General features: G+C 37.4%; 1 protein-coding gene across 4 annotated transcripts in view; it reads right to left on the bottom strand.

The window, feature by feature from the left end:
* The window catches only part of VTI1A (vesicle transport through interaction with t-SNAREs 1A), a 314120-nt gene that overhangs the window by 246158 nt on the left and 42459 nt on the right, over positions 1 to 25503 (bottom strand). For all 4 annotated transcript variants that reach the window (XM_081104653.1, XM_081104650.1, XM_081104651.1 and 1 more), the window contains exon 4: positions 2012 to 2089. In XM_081104653.1, the coding sequence (XP_080960779.1) occupies positions 2012 to 2089 (78 nt within the window). The remainder of the gene's footprint in view (positions 1 to 2011; positions 2090 to 25503) is intronic.

Here is a 25503-nt window from a genome sequence, read left to right as displayed (position 1 = left end):
TAATAATCTAACCGTTACATACCCATGACTATCATTTATCATACTCTATTTATGGAAGTGACAGGTCCTTATGACTAAACTTCAGGTTCTCCGAGCACTTTCAGAATGTGTAAGTTTGATTTATACAAGTCCATGGGAAAATCTCTGTGTAATCATTTTAAAGTGACAGGAATATAATTTGCAAAATTCAGAAAATATGAACTCAATCTATTTTTGTGGAATATTTTTCTTTAGGCATAAAAAATCATACCCATATGCACGTAAGACAAATGTTTTAGGCACATAAAATGTCCATTAAGAGAAGTGAACATGCCTTTAAAAAAAAAGAGAGGGATCCCTGACATATACTACAACATCCATTACAATAAAGGAGTCTGAGTTAGACAGGGTACCCCTTCCTTTCCATTTCCTCTCTATTAGGCAGTAGTTTCAAATGAGAGGAAGATCTATAGCTTTTTAAAAAACTGACATGAGAACTACGCATTCACTTTTTTTGTAAAAAAAGATAATGCTTTCTCTGCAGTAAAGATAGGAAATAAAATTATGATTCACTCAATCAAGAGGTATGAGCAACCTAAATCTCACTTAAAATAGGAAGAAAATATTTCTTTCTCATTCTTACATTATCTAATCTATTATGAGCAAAACCCTTTATCACATCACCCTTTTTGTTTCATGTGCTCTGTATAATTTTCCCCCTTAGTTATTCTTACATTTCAATCAGGAAAGCTGAAATCCCCAGTCAAATATTAAAATGTTTACATGTCTGAACTCAAGCTGATAACATCCAAATAGGGGAGGGGGTGAGGTCTTTCCAAAAACAAACCATCAGCTCAGTGATCCTTGTTTTTTTGGGGTGGATGGATGGGGCCTTAATCACATAAGCAACACCCCTGTTTATAGTATTAATATTACAGTAAATAGTAACATAGTTTCAGCACATGTAGAGCTATAATTTATGTGAAATGGTAAATACAAGTATGCAATTTTACAATGTGTATCAATATATTATTTATGTTTTACAATCTTATTAAAATTTTGTTTTACTCAATGAATGATTTATGTTCATTTTTATTTAGGCAGAGCAGAGACCTTTATAACACTTGCCAAAGTAACGTTAATAAACATGCTCAGTTCTTGCTTGTGAAGTTCCCTATCATTTATTTTCTTTAAAAGTGTCAAAGACAATCAGTCACTAGGTTTGTTTGAGACATTTAAAAAAAATCAATCTCAGCACTGAGGTTCTTGAAACGCTTTTTAAAAGTCATACGTTATCTATATGAATTAATGAAATCTGCAGTATTAATTCAGAGAAAGAAGTGGGACATTAATTGGACTCAGGACACTACCGTGTAACCCTATGAGAATTGACAGCCAAGTTACAGGCCCTTTTAAGAAGAAATTGTACCTTACTTTTTGCTTGTGCAGATCTTAAATTGCAAAACGACTTTTCCCATTATTATTACTATTGTATTATTTCACAGAGGCCACTACCTCTATATGCGTATCCAAGTTTCACACTGGTACTTACAATTTGCATTTTACTGAATGTATTTTTAAGAAGCGACACAATGGGAGACTGGGCTGCCCTGTTGAATTTTGAAGGCTTACTTTCATTTGTTTTGCTGCAAGTGTTGATTTAATTATACTGCATTATTATCAAAGCCGCATTGTGTACTTTTTTATTCCTTTTACATGTGTTGGAGGTGAAGACCTTGGCTTTGTCTGCAAACAGTGTGTTTCAAGTTATTCCTTAAGTACTAAATAATAAAGAAAGGAGAAGAAAAGATTTTTTTAAAAGATAGCAGACAGTGATCCCAAGGTAAAGGGTTAAATGTAAGATCTCCAAGAAACATTTTGAAGTTGATTAAGACTCCAGCTTTGCATTAAACAGTATCACTTCCACATGAGTTGCCGCTAATGCTGTTAAGGAGCAGCTTGAGAGCCCAGTGTGCCCGTGACCTCCTTCACCCTCCAGCCACCCACCGGGCCTTGCTGATTAGCATTCTACCTGGCTCTCCGAGGAATTCCCGTCATCCCCTAGGAGCTCATTGCGCACTTCGTCACTGTAGGCGATCCGTGACCTTTTCTGTAAAACAAAACAAAAAGGGAGAGAGCGAGAGGAACGTTAGAAAGTAAAGGCTTCGAAGCATTATTGGTATCAAGGCTGATCATCTCAAACCTCGAGAGCCCCCTAATGGAAACCTATTTGCTAAAACCTGCAAACCAAAGTTGTGTAAAGTTCTTGAACTTGAGAAGTTTAATGTAAATTAGAAGGTTTTCAAATGCCAATAATGAAAGAAAACTGCACTGTGTAAGTACTCCATTAATAATCAAAATGGATCGGAACTGGTATGTTATTCCACACACAGTCATTCAAATAAGAACACTAAGCTGAAGGAAATACAGCTACATAGCTGTATATCTGCAAAACGCACCAGGCTGCAATTAAAAAGACGAGAGTATATGGGGTTCTTTAATAGTGTGGCAGAAAATGGATTTTACAATTACAAGTCTTTTAAAATCTCTAATTCTAGGATAATATTATAACTGCATACATACACTGGAATGCTTGGGAAATTGTTCACCTATCATTTCATTATTGTGATGTTAACTAACTAAAAAGAGATGAAATTTAAAAGTCCAACCCATTTTGGGACAATAATTTAAATGTCTCTAAGTCCTCTGTAAGTAACTAAGGAAAAGTATGGGAGTGTGTGTGTGTGTGTGTGTGTGTGTGTGTGTGTGTGTTAAAACGAATAAAATTTCCCAATCCTTGTAAATAAAAGCAAGTAGGCTGTGAGTCAACTTTTCCCAGTCCCAGTAAATAAAGACAAGTGGGCCATGAGTCAAGGTTTCACACACAGAAATTCTGTTTTACAAGAAGTCTACCTTTACTTGTAAAGTCAGAGGGACATGTCTGCAAGCAACTTCTAAATGACACGCATTTGGAAAAGCTAAAGGCTCGGAAGATTAGTTGGGAAGCTGGAGTGCAGTGCTCAGATGCTGCTGCGCATCGCTACCTCAGGCCCAGATGCAGATTTATGGGCAACTTGGCTGCCTTTTCTGCTTCGGAACTGAGCAAGCACAGTTGATTGGAAAACAGCAGTTGGAAAATGGCAATCTTTTTCTCACTTCAGGTCTACAGTGGAGAACTTAAAATTTCTCACCTGTCCAATTGTGATCCAAAAAGTTATTGCAGTTTGAAAGGACACTCCATAGTCCATGAGCAGAAGTCCACAAGATTTTTAATTAGACTTCTAAACTAGGGAGTAACCCTGCTTTTGCCACATAGCGATCATAATATCTTAAACATAAACTCACAGTAGAACTTAAAAGGATATTTGACAAGAAAAACCAGTAGACTTTAAATCACTTTAAAGTTGCAGCCTTTCTCAACTGTGGTTGTTCTCTGAACCATAAAACACAGAAAATTATTTCAGTGACTATTTTTCTGACTTCTCCCAAAAATGATACGTAAGAGAGAATTAAATTTATTACATAGAACAGAAGCCTTAGGGCATTAGGGCTTAACTCTCTGGCAGAACCTAGATGAAGGGCTGAATGGAGTATAAATAAATAAATAAATAAATCTAGATAATCTTTTATTATTTGGGGGGGGGGGGGCGGCGGTGGAGCCAGTCTCATGGTGTTCTAAAGGTAGCTTTGGTTAAACTGAAACTAGAACCCTGGGGTCCTGACTTACAGCTCGGTGCTCATTCTATCACACAAAATTTCCTCACCAGTTTATTGCCCTCTGGATACACTCAGGTAAAAGATGCAAAGAAAATGCAAAATGTTTCAATACAAAGTAGATGATGGCATCCCATCTCTGCTCTGAGTCTCTACCCCAAGCTTGCCTTCCCTGATATAAATGTCTAACTTACTTATACCCAGGCAAATGCAGTCAGTCTGTAGGTAGAGAACTACAACCAATGATGCTGCAGAGAGGATGAGGGAGAAAAGTTAAGTCATTAGCCCGAGGTCAGTAATGGCATCTATATCAGACATCTCAACAATTCAGGAGTGACCCCCTCATTCACTTGTGAACATGCCAGACTTCTTACCACCACAGACAGCATATTCATGGACCCTGCTTCCCATACTGTATTTACAGAAGCTGCTATTAATTAGCTATTTCTATTAACTTCGTACAGAACTGTACAGAAAAATGTAAGTTACAAGGACAGTATCCTAGTACTTCATGGCCTTACCACGTTAATTAGATCAAGCCGAACCTTTCTTTTGCCCATATGCAGATCCCCACTATGGTCGTTTCAAACTAGTTAAGCCAAAGTATTTTACAGCATTAAAGGAAATGAGAACCTTTAAACAGGCTGTGGTATCAGAGCTGCCTCTTTAATTATTCATTTCATCACTATGGGGGACTAAAACGTTCCCCAGTATGCAAGAATTTCACATGGAGATTGTTTTTGTTTTTCCCCTTTCTCACCCAAATACCAACAAATTGGCATAGATTGTTCAATTACATTATATTCTTATTTTGATTTACTATACTTCAAACGTGGAACATTACAAGCATGTATCCCTAAATATCTCATCTTGTTTTGGTTAGAATCCATTGCTTTTGAAAAGCAGCCATTAAGAGTGTACATGCTCAGCACCAAGGGGAGAAGGATTTATCCCCAGTTGAAGGGTGGTCCCCCTATGGATGCCATTCTTCACCACTGGGATGGTAGACCCTGGTCATTTGGATGGCTTTCTGGATGTAATTAAGTAAATGATGCGCTGAGTTTACAAAATGTTCCCTGACAGGACTGGCTTTCACTAGAGAACGAAAAGGTAACTCATTTCAAATGTCAGAAATAGTTCCTCATGAAAATGATACAACCAATGCTGGAAACGGAACACTTTACACTTGAGTATCATTTTATACTTTAAAAAAAAAAATCAAGACCTGGTTTGATTCAGAATTATGGGGGCAGGAACCAGGTGGAGAGAGGCCATGGGGGGAAGAGGGAAAGACATCTGTAATACTCTCAACAATAAAGATAAAAAAATTATATTTAAATGCCAGGAACTGGTATTTTCTAATTTTTCATGGTTTAAAATTTTAAGTGAGCTGATTGTAACCAGCCATAATTTAGTTTGCAGGATCATCATTAAACTAAATGAATACCAAAAGAAAAAAAAAAAAGGTAAAGTCCTCTGGGTGACAAACTGCTTATTTTATGGATATTTTTCCTCAAAAAAAAATCAATAAATTATTTCACTTTTATGGAACTTTTAAAAACCGCACTCTACCTTACTAACTACTATGTTATACTTTAATTTGGAAGATTCAAAGTTAATGAAACTGAAACATCTCCTGTAGCTTGATAAACCAACTGAAATAATTCTACTTTATTATCAACTGTATAAAATCTGTACTTTAGCCAAATGCAAGCATGAGAATTTGAGCTGGAAATGTCACACACTCAGCTACAGTTTGAAGGAACCCAATTCATAATGCATTTTATAAATAGTTAATGACTTCTATACATAAGCTAACCAGGCAAATCAAGAAATTGTCAACATTTTTAGTCTTAGTTGTCAGTTACTACTGACTACTGGTGCTTTATGTGTGGCTTCTGGAGAAGACAGAAGCTCTGTGCAGTTTGTAATCTATTGCAATTTTGGGGTCTGTACCATAAGGGTGGAAAAGCCGCAGCTGACAATATTTGCCACACATACACAAACACACACACACACACACACACACTCACACAATGTTAAATACAAGAGCATTCCTCATTTTTAGTTGTGTTTGTGTAACTTATACACTTAGGTGAACTAGACACAATTGGAAGGAAAAATCTACACACCATAGATGAACTACAAAAAAAAATATGACAAGTTAACAACTGATTGTTATCCTTAAGAAGTTAGATGCACTAAGTTTCATGGGTATTTTAAACTGATGACAAAAGTGAGTCTTTGGCTATGAAAGTGAGAATTTCAGATTCCAAGCAGTTTTCACTTGGTATATGAACAGAACTTTTGCATACTGAGTGGGTAATTTCCTTTAAGCCAAGTTCAAACAGATAGCCTCGCTCAGTTCTATCTGGCAATTTGGCTTATAACAATCTATCTACTTGACCCAAGCCTTAACATTTCCCAACTGAACTGAATATATTCTAGACAGGCACTGCTAAACTAGAAACAAAATGAAAATTAACTTAGCTTACACTAATTAAGAACTGTGATCTGGGACACCGTCTCCTGTGTGAGTCTACATGTGAAACAGGGTATACATAACCAGAAGGAGGATTCTATGGCCCACCACTAGCATAAGCATAACAATGAAGTTGGGTTATTACCAAAGCGTATATGAGAATTTAATTTCCAAGGAGTGCACATGGCAAAGCAATTGCTTAAATTGCCTCACCTGGGAATTTAATACAATGTTATCATCAGACCAGCCACATTGTAAATAGATTTATAATGCTTTCCATGTGCTGCACTCTGTTGCATATGAATTAAGTAATGATCTGGTATTACAATAAAATCAGCTAGTTCCCACACCTGGCAGACAGGATATTTCACTAAATTAATACCCATACAGCTACATCACAAGGCATGGGAGCGGAAACCATCTCCAAGGCATTCGGCCTGAGTTTTCCAGGGGAGGCAAACACTCCATGGTTATGTACAATGTCGCTATGTTGAATGGGCTGCTCAAGACAATCTGTGTCTAACATCTGTATCACAGAATTAAGACTTTCTCATTCCCATTCAGTTTGGGCCTAATTTTCTTCATTCAGTACTTTAATTACTAATCAGCAATCCACAACATTTGCAAACACTAAGAAAGGCCTTTATTCTAATCTATGTGCTGCAGACAGCCAAATAATTGATACAAAGTGCAGTATGGTTTTGGTAAGTAATGAAAGAACAGCTTGTCCTAATTCCTAATCAAATTGGTCTATAGAAGAAATGGTTAATAGATTTCTCCATAGGTCTAAAACAAATTACCCGGTCTGGCCAGACTTTTCCATTGCTTCTACATGTCCTTCAGTCTCCATATATTTAATAATGCTCAAGGTTACCAGGTGATACACCTATTAAAAACTGTTATGCTTTCATAGCCAAAGAATTTAACTGCTCTAAAGAATTTAACTGCCCCTGTTATAATTAACACTCTGGGATGGCTATAGAATACCGTGAAATTGTATTTATTAGCTAGTCATATAATTGCTGGCATTCATTTCTTACCTAATTTTATCTGGTTCTAATTAAATAATATCATACTTCCGTAATGCCCAGATGGCATTTTCTAAAATGCATCTATCTTTGGCACAAAGCATTCCATTTTTAACCTCACTTCCATTACTCCATGGCCAAGTTCAGTTTTGCGTCCACACTCCACCATTGACCCAGTACTTAAAAAGGCTCCGTTAGTCCAGGACAGGAAATTTAAATTTTGGAGAAGAAAATAAAAAGGAATTTGTGAAATTCTGTTTATCAGGGTGTTCTCTGTGTTATGTTAATTTCTAGCAACAAGCGATTTCAGATTAAAATATGCCATACTACATGATTTAGGTAAAGGAAAAGTAAACTGTTAGGCAAATGTCTGATCCCTGGAAAGTTCTTAGGATGAAAAAGCACAGGTCCTGAGTGAAGAGAACAGAGATAACATTTCAGTATGTGATCTTGGGCAAATGACATTTCCTGAATATCAGTTTCCTCAATCTCTAAACGAGTGTTGATAATATTTATTTCCCAGAGGATTTAAATACTATATACAAGTGAAAACCTATCCATAATACCTTGGATATGATAACCCTGCAAAGGATGTTCAACTAAATATTAGCTGGTAACACTGGAAAGGATCCAATAAAGCCAGAACACATACAGGGCTGAAAGTACAAATTAGTGCATCCTTCCTAGAAAATGACTGGCTAACATATACCACAACTAGCTTTAAGAAGTTCCTATTATTTAACCCAGTAATCCCACTGTACTGTTTTGCCCAATTTCCTATTTTTGCTGCTCTAATTTTTGGACAATTTTTAATGGTAAAAACTTTACTGCCTTTCTTGAATGATATTAGAGGAATTAAGTTGCAATCTGTTTCTTCTAAGTAATCATTTCACTAAACATAGCTTGCTCTTGCTCGAGGGACTCTTTAGAGTTAAAGGTCAAGCTCATTCGCTGGAAAGTACACATGCCACATGTCACCAATACTGCAGTGTTAATAAAGGGAAAACACACTTTCTATCTACCATAAACTCATGGCCAATGGACCATATGCAAGCCACCAGAGAGAAAATGCTACCCTGCCCTGCCGCGAAGCTGCCAACAGTTGGAAAAGCAGGTGAGCGTGAGAGCACTGAAACAGCCCATTGTTCTTGAGTATGTCATACCGGGAGGAGATATTTAAACTTTTCGGGGAAAAATTTTTTAAATATGAATGTATTTGTATTCTGATCACTGTCATTATTTTTGCTTGTACTTTCAAAAAAGATTACATGTTTGAAAAGAATATTTATGTTTTGGGCTGCAAATAAGGTAAAATATACCACATTTTTTCCTTAACTTTTTTAAAAAAATTTAGCTACCATGTCACATGTGAACACATGCAAATGATGAGGATATATATGTATATATCTGTGCATATAGGCTCACACAAACCAATGTGCAACCCACATGGAATAATAATGCCACTTGTGATGTGCAATGCTAGGAGAGACCTTTATTTACACTAGGAACTCCAACCACACTGCTGCTGCATCATGTAATGATTTGTAAAACAGAAATCACGCAACTGCACTTCTTCATTTCCTTCTCCAGCAGGTTTAAACTTAAGCCTGAAATGTAAGTGTAGCATTAGTGTTTCAAAATGCAACGTGAGTGAGTTAGGATCATGGCCCCACTTGCTTGCATATGCTTGTATTTACGGCTTTGACACTGCTATTGAACACAGTGTGGCTGTGTCTTAAATCATGTTAGTTTGTCAATCAATAATTAAGTTACTTCATTCAGAAAATAAGTTCATGATAGAATGCCCAGATGTTGTCCACATCTGGAATAGAGTAAGTAAGCAGTAGAGGGAATCTAATTCTTTAAAGTCTTTCTGAATAAAAATAACTCCATAGACTGTATTTGAAATAATCAGAATGTCAAAATGTTCACTATTTTGTTTGAATATGATATACACTCCCACTGGAAAATGATCCTCTGCTAAATGAATGCTATTGAACACATGGTTCATTTGTATTTTTAAAAGAACTACTAAACAAAGTATATACATGTATACAGTTAAGTTGTATCTATGTTTTCCTATGTAATCTGCTGAGCATCAGGGTGGAAAAGTGATCCTTCATTGAGATATCTGTCAATAGCCATAATTTCAAGTGATCTAGATTTCTAAGAACAAACGATCCTGAGGATTCTGTGTAACTGACACATGGTATGCATCACACACACTTAGTAACACATAAGTGACAGAATCTTTTAGTTGGCAGTGACCTGAGGCCTCACCTAGATCAGCCTACACATTTAGAGCTGAGGAGTTCTAAGTCAGATAGATGGGTGATCAGCCCATGACCACACAGCTGGGAAAGACCAGGCAGAACGAGAGCAGAAATCGTTTCTCAGCACCAATGCTCTCGTCACTGGTCACTGAAGCAGACCAGCAGGACAGGCTGGGGTGGTCTTAGGACTCACTCCGCAAGGCCAGTTTGCCTGCACCGTTCACCTAGCTCTATGAACTTAACATCTGTAGATTAGTCTATAGATTTGGTTCCTGGTCACCCTGCTCCAAAATAAACAAACAAAAACCAAACCTTTACTTATGCATTATTGGCAACGTCGGGAATATTGACAATAAATTAGAAAGTTCAAGGGTGACAAATGCTTAAGGTAGAATGTTTTATTTGTCTGATCTCAGAGGGTGAGTCACAACCACACCTATGGGTGTAGCTAGATAGGTTTCAAGATTAATCTTCAAAGGCTACACCATAAAGCAACAATAATCTACCCACAGGGCAGGAAAGGAGCCTCACCGGTTATTGAGATGTGTCAGGAATTGCCTCTTACCCCTGGGATCTGGTGACTCCCTGTGCGGTTACTCTAAAATTCTACATTGGAACCAGCCATCTCATGGGCAAACAATTTTTACAATACATTTTTCCTGGTACTTACTTTTGGACCCATGTTGTGACAGATTCTTTATTATAGAATATGCTGTGCCACAGTGAGGTTGCAGCAATACAGAGATGCACGATACACTTTTTACTGCTTTATGAACATAGCCAATAAAACTGATGCTAAGGCAATAAAACAAAATTCTTAGAGCCCAAATTCTCTATGAAGACATTTTGAAGATTACTTCTCTAACAAGTAATCACATTACTTTAAAAACATGCATCTTTAACAGGATGACTCAAAGTATCTTCTATATTAATAAAAGCATAATATGCTAATTAGACTGGACAGTTGAATAACCTTCCGGACGTCCTTCCGGATGACCTTCTGGACAAAGCCGGGGCTGCGAGGGCCGAGGCAAGCCGTTGCGGCTATGAGGGCTGAGCCCCTTGCACGAATTTCATGCATTGGGCTTCTAGTTACATATAATAAGTATAAATATTCATACCTGATTCATAAACTACATGTTCTTCCTAAAAATTTCTCCATTTTTAGTTGAATAAAGTACTGCCTACTCAGGGGCTTTGCTTCATCAATTAAATGTTCTTTCTCTTGTATCTTCAATATGTCACTCTTTTCTTTAAGAATTTAAACATTTTCAAGTGTATCCCAGCTTTATATATTTTAAAAAGTTATTTTACCCTATAATACTCTCCCCAACGAATGCCCAATCTCTTTTTATCTTTCCCTTCCTAGCCAAGCTTCTTGAAAGAATATTCTACAAGCACTAATATCACTTCTTTATGTCCTGGCCACTCTCAACTAAAAACTAACTGAATTCTTTCTTACCTTACCAGAGGATTCCCCAGGATCACCAATGACTTCCAAATTGTCAAAATCATTGGCCACATTTTTGAAATAAGCTTTTAATTTTAGAATAGCTATGGAGTTACAGAAAAGTGGCAAAGACAGTACAGAATTCCCATATGACCCACACTCAATTTCCTATTATTAACATCTTACATTAACATGGTACATTTGTCACAATTAATGAATCAATTGTTCATTATTATACATCATTATTAACTGAAGTCCATACTTTCCTCAGATTTCGTTAATACTTAATGCTCTTTTTCTGTCGCAGGATACCACCCGATTCCACATCGCAGTTAGGAGTCATGCCTCCTTACGCTGCGCTGGGCTGTGACAATACCTCTGACTTTTCTTTGATGACCGGGACAGTTTTGAGGAGCACTGGTCAGGTGTTTTGTAGAATGACCCTTAATTAGGATTGGTGTGAAGTTTTTCTTTTCACTAGACTGGGGTTATAAGTTTGGGGGAGGAAGATTACAGAGGTAAGTGCTATTTTCATCACATCATTTCAAAGGTATATACTAGCAACACGACTTAATCACTGTTGATGTTGGCCTGGGTCACCTGGCTGAAGTGGTGTCTGTCAGTTTTCTCCACCGTGAACTACCTTTCCCTTCCCGCTGTACTCCCTGTGCATGGCCCACATCTGTGGCGTGGGGAGTAATGCTCTATGTTCCTGAGGGAGGAGTATCTACATACACTATTTGCATTCTCCTGCATGGGGGATCTGTCTATTTCATCTTTATTCAATCGCTTATTAACATCAGTACAGACTTATGGATATTTATTTTATACTTTGGCTCATAATCCAATACAACTCATTTATTGTTACACAAACTGTATCAACTTTGGCCCCAATAGCCACTTTTTGGTCCTCTTCTCACTGGACCTCTTGATAACACCTGACATTGTTGACCACCTGCACCTTAGCTGTTACAGACAAGCTTCCTTTGGCATTCCTCCTACCCTTCTGGTCTCTCCCTCAGTCTCCCCAGATCTGCCTGGTAACTTCTCTCAGTCTGCCCAGGTCTCCATCCTTACTTAGCCACCTGACCTGAATGATCTCACCTAACCCCACTGTCCTAATACCAACCACAGGCCAGCAAAGACATGTTTTCTACAGATTCTACACGCAGATCTAATTCCTCACCTAAAGGCACATTGACTTAACACAAGTGGGGCAGTTTCTTTCTCTATATTGCTGTGCTCCTTCTGCTGTCCCTAATTTGATGTTGTTACCAAGCACATGGCCTCCCCAGATAAACATCCAGCAATTATCCCACTCTCTCTCTTACTCCCCACATCCAATCGATCAACAAGCCCTATGGATTAGATCCCATTTTTTACAATATCTACAATTGGAGCCTTTAGCCATGTTTCCAGGATGTCTTTTTTTTTTCTTTTGCACTTGTCGCAATTCTTTCCTCATAACTGCCATTATACATATTTCATCCCTCTTTTTGCACATGAATTATATCTGAGAGATACTTGTATGGAAAGACTGACACCTTTTTAGGCAGAGGTAAGCCAACAGGTACAAATTCTCAGCTCCTCATCTTGGGGAGTAAAGGAGACCCCTTCAACCCTACCTCTAGCAAAAATATCAAAGCTATCAAAGAATCGGTGTCTAAAGATAGAATGTATTTCAGAATAGGCATGTTAAAATAGAAAGCAAATTCACTTGGCAAAAGCCAACGTACTATGGGAAAATGCTAAGCAACAGACTTCTCTCCAACTTTACAAGTCAATACATTTCTCTTTAATTTCACATATAGGCATCTCTCCTATCAGCTGCTTTATTGTCCTCCTCAGTTAGATATTCCCACCTTTTGTTATGTAGAAGCGAAAAGATGCCCATTTCAAAGGAGAGACGATGTGCATGCATATTTCTCCTTTGTCTGTCTGATTTGGGACCTGCGGAATATGGATTACTTCTGGTATCTGCGGAAGAAGCTGCTACGAGGTTGGTATTCAGTTTGCTTTTATCTCCGAGACCCCAAATTGCACCAGTAGGCAACAGAGGGCACTTATCTAGATTGAACTGTCATACAAATAGATTTTTGTCAGCCATTCAATTTGTATTGGGGAGCACGCCAACAAAAACAAACCCCGGCAATTTAGAACAATAAACCTACCCTTCACTGACAGGAACAAATTGCTATATTTCAAATGAATAAGAATTACTACAAATCGCGCCTCCTGTGTGTTGGCGTTACAGAAAAAAAATTATTCTGGGAACTAATTTTGTCTAGCTTTTCTGGCAGAGGTCTAACAGAAAGCAAGCAAGTCGTGTGGTTAACACTAATAAACATGTAAGAAGAAACACGTTAACAGACAGGAGTTACACGTTCTCAGAAGAGAATGAGGTCGTCTAATAAAATTCCAAGTCAACAGTCAGTGGCCACGTGACGAAGGTGACATCGCGCTGCATTCTGAGTTTGTTTTCTGATCTGTAGTCCTCCAGGAAAGCACGGAACACCTCTGCCCACAAAACAGTCCATTTGAGTAGCGAGACCATCATTCTCCCTGAGCCTACACTGATTCAGGCTCCCTGTCTTCATGCACAAAGAACATCACAAACTTTAGAGAACTGACCTCACCACAATTACCCCTAATCTCTTCCATATCTCAGAAAAAATATTCAGAGTTGATCTATTCAAAGTTGGTGTTAACTACAAACAGTAAAGACGTTGATAAGTGACATTAATGAAAATACGGTAATAAATGTCTCCTCCCCTATTATGTTTGTTTCTCTTCAATCCTGTTCCCTTTTTCTATCATTCTGGCATGTATGCAGCTACACCTTCAGTGAGATCCAGTTTTAGACTCGTGGCATCAGAAACTGCTGTGAGGGAAATATGCAAACATTCAAGTTCAGCCCTTGAACACCACGTCAAACTGAAACAGAAAATAAACAAACTTCATCTGAACCCTTGTAATTTTACTAAATAGAAGCCTAACTAGTTCAATTATTCAAACACTAATATTTACATTGTGAAAATGAGTTTTTTTCAGTTAAAATTATGTAACAAGAATTTAGCGCCTTACAAATTCCTGTAATATGTCAAATGGTGACGCTATAATATTATGTATTGTTGTAACAGGTGCTTTATGTAAAGACCTGAGACTTTATTAAAGGACAGTCTGAAAAAAAAAATCAATATATGACAGATACCAGGCATGAAAAGGACCTCATGAATAGTAGCCAAAATAGATAACAGGACAAAAGGAAGGTAAAATATAATGCTTCAAGTTGCCTCTATATGTTGGCAAATAATAGAGCTGAAAAAAAGTTATTTTTACTTTGAAGTTATAAAATCACATTACTTTAAAAACATGCACAGATGCGTGATGCATGCAACTTACTTTCAAGTGGCTTAAAAATATATGCATATAAAGGTAGAGAGAAAAAGATCAATAGAGAAGGCATACATAAATGATAAAGCAATTGGAACAAAATGTAAATAGGTCAATCTAGTTAAAGAGTATATGTATGGTCTTTGAACTATTCTTCAAGCTTTCCTGAAAGCTTGAAAATATTTCCAAATAAGAAGTATAAAATAATTTCAAAGTGTGGAAGATTATTGGGAGAAGGAAGTACAGGTGTCTGATACACTAAATCTACAACTGGCTAATATCTGAGATTAGCTAAATGTCAGAATAAATCCTCAATTAAATAATAGTTAATGTTAAACAAAAATATGAGAACATTATTTCTTTCAAATTCAGACAATATAAACTGTTCATTTTTACTATATATGATGGGGTTTTCCACTTTTTCAGTAAAAATATAGGATTTTATTTGCAGTTTTAAATGAGCATGGACTCCCAATAGTACATAATCAGAGGAGTTCTAAGTCATCCATTCAAAATAATATCTACTGTTTACAAAGGTTTGGCAACACAGCACATTGCATTTCAATCTGAATTTAATGTTTTGAGGACAATAATTCTAATTAGATTGTTTAACAGATAAATAAATTATTATTATGATTTACAAAAATGCCTAGACGAACCTAATTGAATCTCCTTGGAGTGTTTTTGCAATAATGGAAGCTCTTTCACCATGTGCTTAGGTCACTCTCCAATGTTCTTGAAGAGAATACACACTCGGGGATAGTCAGACATGTGCCCACTACACTTGGACTTGATTTGGCAACCAAGGTATTGCTGATCTGTCTAATTTTGACTGTGATAGCCCCGGACAGGGACTGAATGTAATTCTATTCCCTGAAAAGAACACAGCCAATTTTGGCGCTCTATAAATATGCGATGATAATAGAACCTCAGGGCTAGAAGGGACCTTGAGAGGTCGCCTGGTGTGCCTCACTCCTTACATCATCGCATACTGAATGTATCTTATAAAGACCTCAGGAAGGAGGTTCCTTAGCTTTCACAACTGATGTTTGCCAACAATCACTGGCTGCTGTCAGGGATTATTTCCCTGAATTAAGTGGAAGTCTGTGGTACACATACAGCAGAGACCAACAACAGCTGTTGACCGTACTTGACAGAGAGTTCTTTACAGACTTGAAGACACTCAACAACTCGAGTGTCTTTCCACCCAGAGAAAATGATCCCAGGACTTTTCTTCATCTGTCTCACTTCCCAAGCCCCAATCTGAGGGACCCGCCCCTGAGTTTATCTGAATTATCTTTAGGCATGGTGGCCCAATTGCACTCAGAGATGGACATCGGTAGATTCTTCCAGAGTCTAACACAGATCAAAGCGGAGCCAATCTTACACATGGTATGTAACATTGAGGTTGCTCCTTTTCCTGTTCATTCTTATTTCTGCTCTGAACACATTTAATATTACATATATACTTTGACTTTTATTTGAGTTTTAGGGCTACTTTCTGTTACTCTGATTTTCTTGTCCTTTAAGGAAACAATATGGTAAATTATAAAGGCCTCAATTTGGGCACCTGATTAGCTAGGATCCAAATCCCAGCTTTGTCCTTTTCTAATTGAGATTAATAAGCAAGTTTTGGGCCTGGCCGGTGTGGCTCAGTAGTTGAGCACCGACCTATGAACCAGGAGACCACGACTTGATTCCTGGTCAGGGCACATGCCCGGGTTGTGGGCTTGATCCCATTGGGGGGGGGGGGGGGGCGGGGGGAATGCAGGAGGTAGCCTTTCAGTAATTCTCTCTCATCATTGATGTTTCTATCTTTCTCTCCCTCTTACTTCCTCTCTGAAATCAATTTTAAAAAATAAGCAAGTTTCTGAACCCCTATGTACCTCAGGTCTAGCCAAGGTAAAATTTATAAAAGAGCTAAGTACGGTGCTGAACACATACTAGGAATTAAAGAAAAATAACTGCTCTGATTATAATAATAATCACTATTGAGAATGCCATCATCAAGTCTATTCCTCTAGCACAGTGGTTCTCAACCTTCTGGCCCTTTAAATACAGTTCCTCATTTTGTGACCCAACCATAAAATTATTTTCGTTGCTACTTCATAACTGTAATGTTGCCACTGTTATGAATCGTAATCTAAATATCTGATATGCAGGATGGTCTTAGGCGACCCCTGTGAAAGGGTCATTTGACTGCCAAAGGGGTCACAACCCACAGGTTGAGAACCGCTGCTCTAGCACTTAAAACTCTGGGTTTGCCCCAAAGCATGTTACTTTAAGATGGTCTCACACATTTTCCCCAACACGGACACTCGGGTCTGCTCCTGGTCATCACCCAGACTCCTGACTATAAAGACCAGGCTGACATTCTATTCTGGTCCCTCCTGGTTCTTGGGATTGAATATTGCCTCCTATTAGTGGCCCTTTTTTTTTTTTTTTCCTTCTTCTTCTTTTGACGATTTTTACATATATTTGAACTGGATTTTCTGCTTTGAATCTCACTGTTTTTTTTGAGGATTTAGGGTCCCACTCATCCTTTTGCTCTGTTTCTAGAAGAGAAAATACTTGTATATGTTATCCCAAACTCTGAGAAGAATTCAGACAGTTATACAACACAGAAACTTCAAAGATAATGTGCTTGGTTATCAGCACATTACTGAACAGTATGAATTAAACTAGGATTCAAATCCCAGCTTTGCTATGTGTTATCTATGTGATTGCATAGAGAGTGTCTAACCTTTCTGAGTCTCAGTTTGCATATCTGCATAAGGGAAATAAAAATGCTTACTTTGTTGTGGTGATTAAATGACACTTGCAATATGAACACAGCTGCGTAAGTTAACAGACTCCTCTAAGTCATCATTTTTTTTCTTCTCCTACTCCTCTGGGGTGGGGTAGGTGGGTGAGGAACAAGAACAAATGTACTCTGAATTCTCTACTGGCAAAACTAGAAAACACATAATTATTCATAGATCCCAAAATATGTGGAGGTGTCTAGAAGCAAACGAGATCATGCAGAGCCACTTGGTAGAAGGTGACAAAATGCATGAAGGATGATAACAGGACTCAACAATAGCCGAGCTCAAGAAGTGCCACCCAAGATACACTTCCTGAAGGTGAGGGCTCATTCTGAAGCACAGGCTCCATACGCTTTGTTTGAAACAATGGACGTGGGAGCAGGTGAAAACAGGCTGCTGGCGGAAGCCCTCCTCTGCACAGTTTGTTCAGGGGAGGCAGAGCTACATAAAGAATGACACAGGACTTCTGACTCCCAAAGAATGCACAAAGTCACAAGAGAACACTGCTTTCACCTTCACAAACAGAACAAGCTGGAAAAGCTACACAATCATAATTTAAAAACCTAGCAGAGAGCTGATCACACAGAATCATGTAATAAAGTACATTCCAGAAAATCATGAGTCTTTTATTGTTTTAAAGATTTTTTTATTGATTTTTTTTAGAAAAAGAGGGAGGGAGAGGGAGAGGGAGAGGGAGAAACACCTATGTGAGAGCAAACATTGATTGGCTGCCTCCTACACGCCCCCTACTGGGGATCGAGCCTACAACCCGGGCATGTGCCTTGACTGGGAATCTAACTAGCAATCCTTTGGTGCCCAACCAACTGAGTCAGACAGGCCAGGGCAAAATCAAGAGCCTTTTATATCAAAGAACAGACACGTGGCTGGTCTCATTCTTGGAGGAACAGAAGGAGCCTCCATGGACGTAGGTAAACAGAAACCAGCCAACCTTTGAACCAACTTTTTAAGGCTATTATCAGGGCTAACATAACAAGTTAGGATTTCAGGGAACCTGAGTCACCGTGTGAGATACAGGGTCTACCAACCAATGCTTGCCTATGGGTCATTGCTGAGAGGGATGCTCCCGTGGGTTACACAAGACTGTCCCCAATGCTAAGGCAGCCGACCCTCTGAAGGTGGGATCCAAAGTTTCAGAGCTACGAGAAGTCCATGCTAAGCCCTCTGAGATCTTGGCTACTGTAGGCTACGGATGGAGAAAGAGGGCGGACAGAAACCTACCCAAGGCATTCCTAACATTCAGCCACCAAAAGTTGGAATGGGAGAGGAGAACAGGAGAGCTGAGAGAAAATCCTAGGCATTCTGGATCTTCAAACAGCATAAGGCCACTGCCCTTCTAAGCCACAGTTAATGCAGCAGGGCAGAAAGACTCCTCTCTCCCAAGATACAAAAAGCCAGGGGCAAGACTGGAGACTCCAAAAGAGCAGTGGGGCTGTAAAGCAGAGATTGAGATTTCCCTCAAGTAAGAAACATGGCGGCTCAGCCGGATAGCAGAAAGAAATACTCTGGAAACTCACCAGTGTTCACAGCTCAAACCTCACTGAAAGGAAGTTCCTAACTTCAGCCTCAAAACATGTGTATTAAACTGGGGCTGTAAAAAAAAAAAGAAAAGCCCACACTCAGCCCAACTAAATGTCAGATTGACTTAGCCACTTCGCTATAGAAACCTGAAAGAAAAGGGAGTGGTGCTTTTTGTTTTTGTTCTGTGTTTGATTTTGATAAAAAATTTACTTATTTCACCATCTACTGCTTTTTACATAAAATAAAAAGTTGTAAGACATATAAAAAATAAATATGACCCATGGTCAATGAAGCATACTAGGATGACCCATATACTGGAATTATCACTTAGAGACTTTAAAATAACTATCATAAAAATGCCAAAGATTATAACAGGAAAAAAAAATGAACAATAGAGGATGAATTTTAATAGAGAGAGACTATAAAAATAAACCAAATAGAAGTGACAGCACATAAAATGTGGTATCAAAATATGATTGGACTATGGTATCATTAAATGGACTTAAGAGCAGTCTGGAAACAGCAAAGGAAAGGATCTGTAATTCTAAAAAGAGATCAAAAGAAAGCACCCAAAATGAAAAACACAGATATAAAAAATTAAACAAGGAAAGAAAAAAAAAAAAAGAAAGAAAAGCATCCAAGAACTGTAAAATACTATTAGTGATCCAACATATTTGTAGTTTCATTCAAAAAAGGAAGAGAGAGAAATGGGGCAGAAGAAATATTTGAATAAATAACGACAGAAACTTTATAAAGCTGATGAGAAAGATCATCCCATAGATCCAGGAAACTCAGTGAGTCACAAGCAGGTTTACACCTGCTATAAAGAAACCACACCTGATAACATAACACAACGTAATTAAACTGTCTGCTGAAGCACAAAGATAAATAGTAACTCTGAAAAGCAGCCAGAGCATAAAAGAGCAACATTACACACAGAGGGTAAATCTAACATAAGTGGCAGCTGACCTCATCAGGAACAATGGAGGCCAGAAGACAATGACCTTACACCTTGAAAGTACAGGAAGGAGTGAGGGGAGGGGACCTGTCAAACGAAAAATCAATATTCAGTGAAAATGTAATTGCAGAATGATGGTGATGACTAATACAATATTTTATGCCGACTATACTTAAATAAAAGGAATTTTTTAAATGATAGTGATATAAAGACATTTTTTAATCAGGTAAAACCTAATCCAATTCATCTCCAGCAGCTTTGCCCAACTGGACTTGCTAAAATTAGTTCTTGAGACAGAAGAGAAATAATATCAAAGGAAATTGTTATCAAAGGAAATGGTTATCAAAGGAAAGAGAAAGGAGCTTCAATATAAGTCAATATCTGGGTAAATATAAAATACTTTTTCTAAGTTTGTGTCATGGGGTTCCAAGCACATGCAGAAGTGAAATATAAGACAAAAAGAGTGTGGAAGACAGGTAAATGGAATTCTACTCTACGAGGTAAGGTCTTCCACTCTCCATGAAATATATTGTTTGAAAGCAGACTGTATGAGCAAAAGAGACACATTTTACTTTTTTACAGAAGTCACACACACACACACACACACACACACACACACACACAAAACAGAAAGAGGTATAATTAAAAATTTAATACAGGAGCTAGGATATAATATTAATAATTATGTGATTTACTCAAAAGAAGGCAAGAAATAAGGACCAAATGGACAAAGGAAAAGCACACACACTCTATTTGTATTACATATGTCACAAATATATAAATTATACTTCAAGAAACCCATTTGTTCAAAAAAGAAAAAGTAAAGTAACCACTAACACAACTATTTAACACTTCACTGAAAAAACTAGCAAACATACTAAGATTAATAAAGTAAGGTTCAAGTATAAAATTGGAAGGAAAGAGGAAAAAACCATCAGTATTTACAGATGATATAATAAAATATCTCAAAAATTCAGGAGAAAAAACAAAAAATTGCAATTTAATAAGGGAGCATGCTGCAAAATTAAAATATAGAAATCAATTCATATATACAAACAACAACCAGTTAGAAGATGTAATGGAAGAAAAGTTTCCATTAAAGTAAAAAAAAAAAAAAGAAAGCTAAAACAACCAGGAATAAATTTAACTTAATTAATTTATAATCCTGATGTGTAAAAGCCTGTTTACCTATGACTCTAAATGCACAACCATAAAAGATGGATCATTTCAATCATAAAGAAAAAGAAAATATTTGCGTGGCAAAATACAGAATAAAAATAGGTTACATTTAGTGTTTGACTGAACAAAGTCAAAAGACAAACAAACTGATTCTAGCTGGTTTGGCTAAGTGGATAAAGCATCGGCCTGCAGACTGAAGGGCACATGCCTGGGTTGTGGGCTCGATCCCTAGTGGGGGGCGTGCAGGAGACACCAGATCAATGATTCTTTCTCATCACATGTTTCTCTCTCACCCTTCTCCCTTCTTCTCTTAAATCAATTTTTTTTTTTTGAAAAAAGAGCCCTAGCTGGTTTGGCTCTGTGGACAGATTATCGGCCTGCGAACTGAAGGGTCCCAGGTTTGATTCTGGTCAAGGGCACATGCCAGGGGTTGCAGGCTCGATCCCCAGTGGGGGGTGTGCAAGAGTCAGCCAATCAATGATTCTCTCTCATCATTGATGTTTCTATCTCTCTCCCTCTCCCTTCCTCTCTGAAATCAATAAAAAATATTTTTTAAAAAGACAAACTGTGACGCCAGAACCGGTTTGGCTCAGTGGATAGAGCGTCGGCTTGCGGACTGAAAGGTCCCAGGTTCGATTCCGGTCAAGGGCATGTACCTGGGTTGCGGGCACATCCCCCAGTGGGAGATGTGCAGGAGGCAGCTGATCGATGTTCCTCTCTCATCGATGTTTCTAACTCTCTATCTCTCTACCTTCCTCTCTGTGAAAAATCAATAAAATATATTTAAAAAAAAAAAAAAAAAAAAAAAAAGACAAACTGTGAAAAAACATTAGCAAGTTTTAATTTGAACAAGGGCTAATCTTCAAGACATATAAAGAACTCTTAGAAATTAATAAGAAAAGGAGCAAACAACTGCCCCCTCCCAAAAAACCTGGCAAGGCTTGATAATTCATTTTGCTAGTGAAAATTCATTTTGGAAGTAACCTGTCCTCTCGTGCCCTACTGCGGGGAGCATAAATTGGGACATCTCCCACAGAGGACAATTGTGAAAGGATTATCAATATTGCAAATGCACATACTTTCTGAAAAAAGTAATTCTATTTCTTAAGATCTTTGTCTACATGAAAAATGACAAAGTTTAAAGTCATTCATAGCAGCAACGCATGCAAAACCAAAAGTCATCTACATGGGATTCATTAACTAAATGTTGTACAATGGAATACTCTTCAGGTATTAAAAAAATGAATAAATTTTTTTTTGTTTATTGATATAATAAACTCTCCAAGATCATCTGGAAAGTGAAGAAAGCAAGTACTGAATGGTATGAACAATGGCTACTGTAGGCTACGGATGATGGCAGTTTATGCTGTCTTTTGTATGGTACACCATTTTGTTATTTAAGGGGGGAAGGGAGATGAACATACATTTGTATTGGTGTGTATACACATAAGAACACTGGAAAGACACACAGGGAATTAAAAACAGGAGTTATCTAGGTTGGACATTTGGGGAAGGGTGGAAGAGGGAGCTGAGATGGGCAACAGAGGTGACAGGATGAATTTTCCCTGCACATCTTTGTAATCACCATAACTACAATCGTCTTCATCATTGTCGGCACCACAAACTCCAGCATCTGCTGGGTAAAATGTTTCCAACAATGCAACAAGATACTTTCGGTTATATGTTTAGGACTTTTTAGCACTTGCCTATGAATACCTTGCAGGATAGTTTAAATAATGGGGAAATTTTAGGCATGAGATTAAGAAAAATTACAAAACAGTGAACTCTTTTGTACCATGGAGCAGTTTCCCAAGAGAAAAAAGAAGGAATTCCCAGGTTTGACTATTGAGTAACCTGGCTTGAGAAGAATACTGAACAGTGTGTGGAAGGGAGAAACCACACTTTGGCCTCTGCTAAAAGTGAGTACTCCAATGAAACTTTTTCATTTACAACTTCTGTAGATCTATGACATCAGACTTATGCACACAAGTAGAATAAGACATGGTAGGGATAAAAATGTAAGTGCACTGTTTCACACAGATAACAAAAAGCAATAAGACTTTCAAAACCAAGCATTTACATGATAAAAGATGATTTCTATCACACACCCCAGAAGAGTTCCGCATTAATATAAGAATTGTCCTCTTAAAATCTCTTGCAAGCCACCATCTGTTATTGAAAGAAAACTTGGGAAATTTATTCAAAGAAAACATTTGTTTCACATCAATATTTTAATTTTAGATATTAATAATTACAAAGTTAACACCTGATTTATCAAATGGGAATCCTCTATCTTCTTAGGAAAAAATAATAGGCAACTCAAAAATTTGTTTGCTTTCTTTCTGGAATGAAAGAGAAAATCAAGGCAATTTAAATTTAAAGCATACTCCAAGCTTCCATAGAATCTCTTTCTTTTGTTTATTTCTAAGGAATCATGATTTAAAAGCATGTAAATCAGTTGCTTGCAGGATACCAACATTAGAAAAAGAATAATGTAAAAGAAATCAAGTTAGTTGTGTTAAAAAAAGAAACACAGAGTAGGTTTAATTCTACGTTATCATTTTTTTAAACGTGTGTGTGTGTGTGTGTGTGTGTGTGTGTGTGTGTGTGTGTGTGTGAAATTAGAGTTTGCACTCTCTTGAAAGGTCAAGGTCTTCCCATTCCTGAGGAAGCTGTGGACACTTGATTCCAAGGACTAGAGCCAAGGCTACTAAAGACAAGATCATGCTGTCTGTCACAGCAGGAGCTGGAGAGAAAATGAAGAAAGATGTATACAAAACTAGTCTTGCTTTTAGAAAAATAATTAAAAATACATGGCCTGATGGCACTGGGTCAGCAGTCATGTTCATAAGAAATCTGTCACATGTCAAAACCATATGCAGCCATCCTTCTAATAATATTCCACATTTATCACATTGATAACTATTCAATTAAATATGATTTAATGTTCATTTGTCTTTTGGTAGGGACTGTTGAGTGGGACGTCACAGATAGAACTGCAAATACTAATCTCGGATTTATGTAAGTAAAAATTTATGTACATAAAAAAAAGTAAGGCCCTAACCGGTTTGGCTCAGTGCATGGAGCATTGGCCTACGGACTGAAGGGTCCCGGATACGATTGTGGTCAAGGGCACATACCTTGGTCACAGGCTCCCGACCCTGGTCGGGGTGCATGCGGGAAGCAACCAATAGATGTGTCTCTCTCACATTGATGTTTCTCTCTCTGTGTCTCTTCCTCTACCTTCCACTCTCTCTAAAAATCAATGGAAAAATATCCTCAGGTAAGGATTAAAACAAACAAAACAAGCAAAAAAAGTAAGGATTCTAAAAAACATGAACAGATATATATTTTGCTACTTCAAAGCTGCCTAAAAGTAATGTGTTTATTTGTAAAATAGCACTGATGATATAAGATCATAGAAATTGGAGGTTATAAAATGATAGAAACTGAAGTAAATATCTACTTTAAAGGTCCCCACATATGAACTGCTCGACTCTAAATTCATTCAGTATCACTTTTAAGATAGAGGTACATTTTTAGTGAAGGCATTATTTTAGAACATGAGATGCTCAGATTCCCAATCAACAAAAACATTCTTACTATTTGATTTGAAAGTAACTTTTAGTGTAAAGGTTTTACATTTCTCAGGGAAAAAGGATAGCTAGCCAAAGAAAGTTTTTATTTCCAAGAGTAATTAAATCACAGATTTCTTTTAAAATGTGACTATGAATATAGTACTCTTAAAAAAAACCAAAATATATAAAACAACAACAAAGTATGTCAAAGTATTGATCAGGAGAGAAAAGAATTTTGAAAGTGACATCCATATCTCATTTATTACCTCTTTCATTTTTCCTTTGTTCCCGCCCCCACTTATAAATGCCTTTTAAGAACCCTAACCCAGAATTTGCCTTAAGAGAGACTAGAAAGATTTAATGTTATTAAAATAATTTACCTTGAAAGATAAAAAATATTTGCATTAGTTGTAAAATGGATTATATTATGATGACATAAAATAAGGATTGCTACTGGAAGAAATTCTATTAATTAATAAAGCCACAAGGTTTTATTGACCATCCCATGCCCAGACCAAAAAAGATAACAAATCTAAATAAGACTACAGACATGGAGTTTTGTGCCATTCACTAATTTGTCCATTCATTTCAGCATTTATTTAACAAAAAAAAGATTTTGAGGAGCACTACCAGTATATTAGCAATATGGTATTAATAAGCAAATTCCTGGACTGTGAGCTCCTCAATGATACCAGGGGTGGGCACACAAAAACAAATAATTGTAATAAGTATAAAAACTGGACTACAAAATGGAAGTTTATATTGGTACAGTGGAATAAAGGAAAAAACTAACCTGGTTTGATCAGTTTCCCCTAGAATCAAGGTGGGAAAAAATGGCAGAGGGACTAAACTCAAGGCAGAAATCTCAGCGTTGTTCTTAAAGGTCAAGAGAGAGACCATATGGTCCTCAATTAACTGAGCAACAGTGAGGATGGAAGGGAGAGATAATCTGTGGGTACAATCCATGTTGGAATATTTGCATAGTACAGGGACAAGATAAGGCCACTTTTCCCAAGTCCCGGTTATTTCTCCATTTACCTTAACCCTTTGCTGACATCTAGCAGATGAAGGATTAATTTTACCACCCCCTTCAGCCCATGGTCTTTGGATAAAATTCTGCTGGATA

Source organism: Myotis nattereri, assembly GCF_964212035.1.
Source record: "Myotis nattereri genome assembly, chromosome: 13".
NCBI classification, from domain to species: domain Eukaryota; kingdom Metazoa; phylum Chordata; class Mammalia; order Chiroptera; family Vespertilionidae; genus Myotis; species Myotis nattereri.
Note: the sequence above shows the minus strand (reverse complement) of the source record. Positions and strands in the feature narration are given on the sequence as shown.